At 37.1% G+C, this 4,244-nt stretch overlaps 1 protein-coding gene across 1 annotated transcript; it reads left to right on the forward strand.

The window, feature by feature from the left end:
- The first annotated feature begins 1,926 nt into the window (after positions 1-1,926).
- LOC129232930 (zinc finger protein 271-like) lies at positions 1,927-3,670 on the forward strand. The gene is made up of 2 exons (XM_054867033.1): positions 1,927-3,069; positions 3,238-3,670. Exons 1-2 carry the CDS (start codon positions 1,996-1,998, stop codon positions 3,661-3,663), a joined length of 1,500 nt encoding a protein of 499 aa, XP_054723008.1. The 5' UTR covers positions 1,927-1,995; the 3' UTR covers positions 3,664-3,670.
- Positions 3,671-4,244: the final 574 nt, after the last annotated feature.

Here is a 4,244-nt window from a genome sequence, read left to right on the forward strand (position 1 = left end):
TATTATATTATATATATAATATATAATAATATAATATTATAAATAAAATAAAAATAATAAAAATATAAGTAAAAAAATATAAAAAATAATTTCCAAGATTGGTGGTCGTCCACTACAGGGTTCATGACAAAGAGACGCAGCTCCAGATCTGAACTTTTACAATTATTGCCTTGCTGTACATTCGCTTACAGCACTGTATGTTAGGCTACTGTCCTCGTTTGATGACCGACTACAGGGCTTCATTATCCAAGATTGGGGATCGTCCACTACGGGCTCATGACAAAGAGACGCAGCTCCAGATCTGAACTTTTGGAATCAATTTCTTGCTGTACGTTCGCTTACAGCACTGTATGTTAGGCTACTGTCCTCGTTGATGACCGACTACAGGGCTTCATTATCCAAGATTGGGGGTCGTCCACTACAGGGTTCATGACAAAGAGACACAGCTCCAGATCTGAACTTTTGGAATCAATTTCTTGCTGTACGTTCGCTTACGGCACTGTATGTTAGGCTACTGTCCTTGTTGATGACCGACTACAGGGCTTCATTATCCAAGATTGGTGGTTGTCCACTACAGGGTTCATGACAAAGAGACACAGCTCCAGATCTGAACTTTTGGAATCAATTTCTTGCTGTACGTTCGCTTACGGCACTGTATGTTAGGCTACTGTCCTTGTTGATGACCGACTACAGGGCTTCATTATCCAAGATTGGTGGTTGTCCACTACAGGGTTCATGACAAAGAGACAGCTCCAGATCTGAACTTATGGAATCTTTGCCTTGCTGTACGTTCGCTTACAACACTGTCCCCAAACGCTTGACACATTCGACGAGTTGATGCAGCTGCTGAAAAACCCATTTTAAAATCATAAAGCAAACAACACCGAACGAGCTCCTTTAGCACTTCCTTAACATCGGGGTAATCTAACCCGACAGGTGTTAAAAACACGAGATACGTTAACTTATTTATCTAACGGTTGCTTAAACCAAATGACAACGAATTTTGCACACATATTGTCACTTCTTTCAACGGCAGAGTAAAAACGGCAAGAACTTTATTGGTTACCTTACATAGTCATAAATCCTCTATCACACTGAATTGTCTAATGCCAGCAGTTAGTCAAATGAGGTTAGCAAACTGATGTAATAGTTAGTAAATATTTTAAATTGAAATAGTGCTTCAGAAAAGGTTTGTGTAGTTAAGTTTTAAATATTTAATTTAAATAAAAGTAAATTGCTCTGTGTTACGTAATTTTACTGCAATTGCAAATAATGCCCATTAAACAAGCTTTTGTCATTTTTAACGGTCATATTTTTGACATAACAGATAGACCATGGTTAAAATCGCATAAAACTGTCCATATGTTAATTTTACAACATTCCTAGCTTGTACTTAAAAGTTTTTTTTTTTTTTGGTGTACTGTAATTCTTAAATCTTTTCATTCATTTTCAGCTATTATAATCAAAGTTTCAAGTTGTTGGAATTCAACAGGTGACAGACACTGGTGCCGCTCGTACACACTTTTGTTACTGCTTTTGTTTGCGGGACTCATGACGAAGTGATTGTCTGATGAAATAGTAACTAGTAAAAAGTGTGATGTAAAAGTATGTGTGTGCAGGAGATTTTATTGAGAACTTACTCCACCATAAACCTATGATATCTATTTTAAAAAAAAACGTTTGTGTCAATTTTATGACAAGACCCTCACAAATTAACTATAAGAGCAAAGTATGGTAGCAGACACTCAGGTAAACAAGCAAAAAAAGGAAGAAAAAAAATTGACTCTTATTGGGGAGAAAACTTGGCTTCTCGAACGCATCTATGAAAAATAAAATGCTTGTTCTATTTTTTATTTATCAAAGCTCTTTTTAGAACATAATTTATTAATTAAATCCCACCTTTCTTAGCGTTTAAAGACTGAAGGAACTTTTCCATCTTAGTAAAAATCTATCAGTTTTAGAATTTTATCAAAAACACTCTCATATTCATTCACGATGGATTATCAGTCTGAGATTCATCATGGCTCTAAAAACGGACATTTGTGCGAATTTTGTTCAAAGGCATTTTCCAACGCCTCACGTTTGATGAGACATCTGAGAACCCATACTGAAGAGAAACCGTATTCCTGTGAACAATGTTCAAAGGCATTTTCGGACACTTCACATTTAGAGAGACATCGGAGAACCCATACTGGCGAGAAACCGCATTCATGTGACCATTGCTCAAAGACTTTTTACAACACTTCGGATCTAATGAGACATCTGAGAATCCATACTGGAGAGAAGCCGTATTCCTGTGAGCATTGTTCAAAGGCATTTTCAGACAATTCACATTTAATGAGACATCTGAGAATCCATACTGGAGAGAATCCGTATTCCTGTGAATATTGTTTTAAGGCTTTTTCCAACACTTCAGATTTAATGAGACATCTGAGAATCCATACTGGAGAGAAGCCGTATTCCTGTGAATATTGTTCAAAGGCATTTTCTGACAATTCATATTTAATGAGACATCTGAGAACCCATATTGGAGAGAAACCGTATTCCTGTGAGTATTGTTCTAAGGCATTTTCCAAAACTTCAAATTTAATGAGACATCTGAGAACCCATACTGGAGAGAAACCGTATACCTGTGAACATTGTTCAAAAGCATTTTCTAACAATTCACATTTAATGAGACATCTGAGAATCCATACTGGAGAGAAACGGTATTCCTGTGAACATTGTTCAAAGGCATTTTCTGAAAATTCACATTTAATGAGACATCTGAGAACCCATACTGGAGAGAATCCGTACTCCTGTGAGTATTGTTTTAAGATATTTTCCAACACTTCAGATTTAATGAGACATCTGAGAATCCATACTGGAGAGAAACCGTATTCCTGTGAACATTGTTCAAAGGAATTTTCTGACAATTCACATTTAATGAGACATCTGAGAACCCATACTGGTGAAAAACCGCATTCCTGTGAACATTGCTCAAAGGCATTCTCCCACAATTCAGATTTAATGAGACATCTGAGAACCCATACTGGGGAGAAACCGTATTCCTGTGAACATTGTTCAAAGGCATTTTTAGACAATTCACATTTAATGAGACATCTGAGAACCCATGCTGGCGAGAAACCGTATTCCTGTGAACATTGTTCAAAAGCATTTTCTGACAATTCATATTTAACGAGACATCTGAGAACCCATACTGGAGAGAAACCGTATTCCTGTATATATTGTTTTAAGGCATTTTCTAAAACTTCAAATTTAATGAGACATCTAAAAACCCATACTGGCGAGAAACCACATTCCTGTGAACATTGCTCAAAGTCATTTTCCAACACTTCCGATTTAAAGAGACATCTGAGAATCCATACCGGAAATTTAAAGAGCCATGCTGGTGAGAAACCGTATTCCTGCGAACATTGCTCAAAGGCATTTTCCTACAATTCAGATTTAATGAGACATCTGAGAACCCATACTGGAGAGAAACCGTATTCCTGTGAACATTGTTCAAAGGCATTTTCAGACAATTCACATTTAATGAGACATCTGAGAACCCATGCTGGCGAGAAACCGTATTCCTGTGAACATTGTTCAAAAGCATTTTCTGACAATTCATATTTAACGAGACATCTGAGAATCCATACTGGAGAGAAACCGTATTCCTGAAATATTGTTTTAAGGCATTTTCCAAAACTTCAAATTTAATGAGACATCTAAAAACCCATACTGGTGAGAAACCACATTCCTGTGAACATTGCTCAAAGGCATTTTCCAACACTTCACATTTAATGAGACATCTGAGAACCCATGCTGGCCAGAAACCTCATTCCTGTGATTATTGATCACAGACGTTTTGCCTTGCTTCATATTTAAAGATACATATGAGAGTCTATACTAGAGAGAAACTTTATTTCTGTGAACGTTATTTAAACCAATTTTTCAGCTCCTCATATTTCAAGATTAATTTGATGTACCACAATGGTGCGAAACCACATTTCTGTAAAGTTTGGTTAAAGAAGGTTTGTAAGTAGCAAGCCTCAAAGTAATACTTGAGAACACGTACTGGATAAAAGTCATTTTCCTTTGAAGTTGTTTTAAGTACTTTGCGTAATTTGTACACCTGAAAGTTGTTGGAACTTCCAAATGACCAGTGGCGGATACACCCGGCGGGCAACTGGGCATTTGCCCGGTGGGCCGGTCATGTTTCGGGCCGATCAGTTGCCCTGTCTACAAACAGCAAAATGTAA

This window comes from Uloborus diversus, unplaced genomic scaffold (assembly GCF_026930045.1).
Source record: "Uloborus diversus isolate 005 unplaced genomic scaffold, Udiv.v.3.1 scaffold_14, whole genome shotgun sequence".
Lineage (NCBI taxonomy): Eukaryota > Metazoa > Arthropoda > Arachnida > Araneae > Uloboridae > Uloborus > Uloborus diversus.

Excerpts from the sequence above, each read along its gene's own strand:
- LOC129232930 (XM_054867033.1), top strand. The coding sequence starts at position 1,996 with ATGGATTATCAGTCTGAGATTCATCATGGCTCTAAAAACGGACATTTG. Across the intron at positions 3,070-3,237 it reads CCTGTGAACATTGTTCAAAG|GCATTTTCTAAAACTTCAAA; the intron begins GCATTTTTAGAC and ends TATTGTTTTAAG.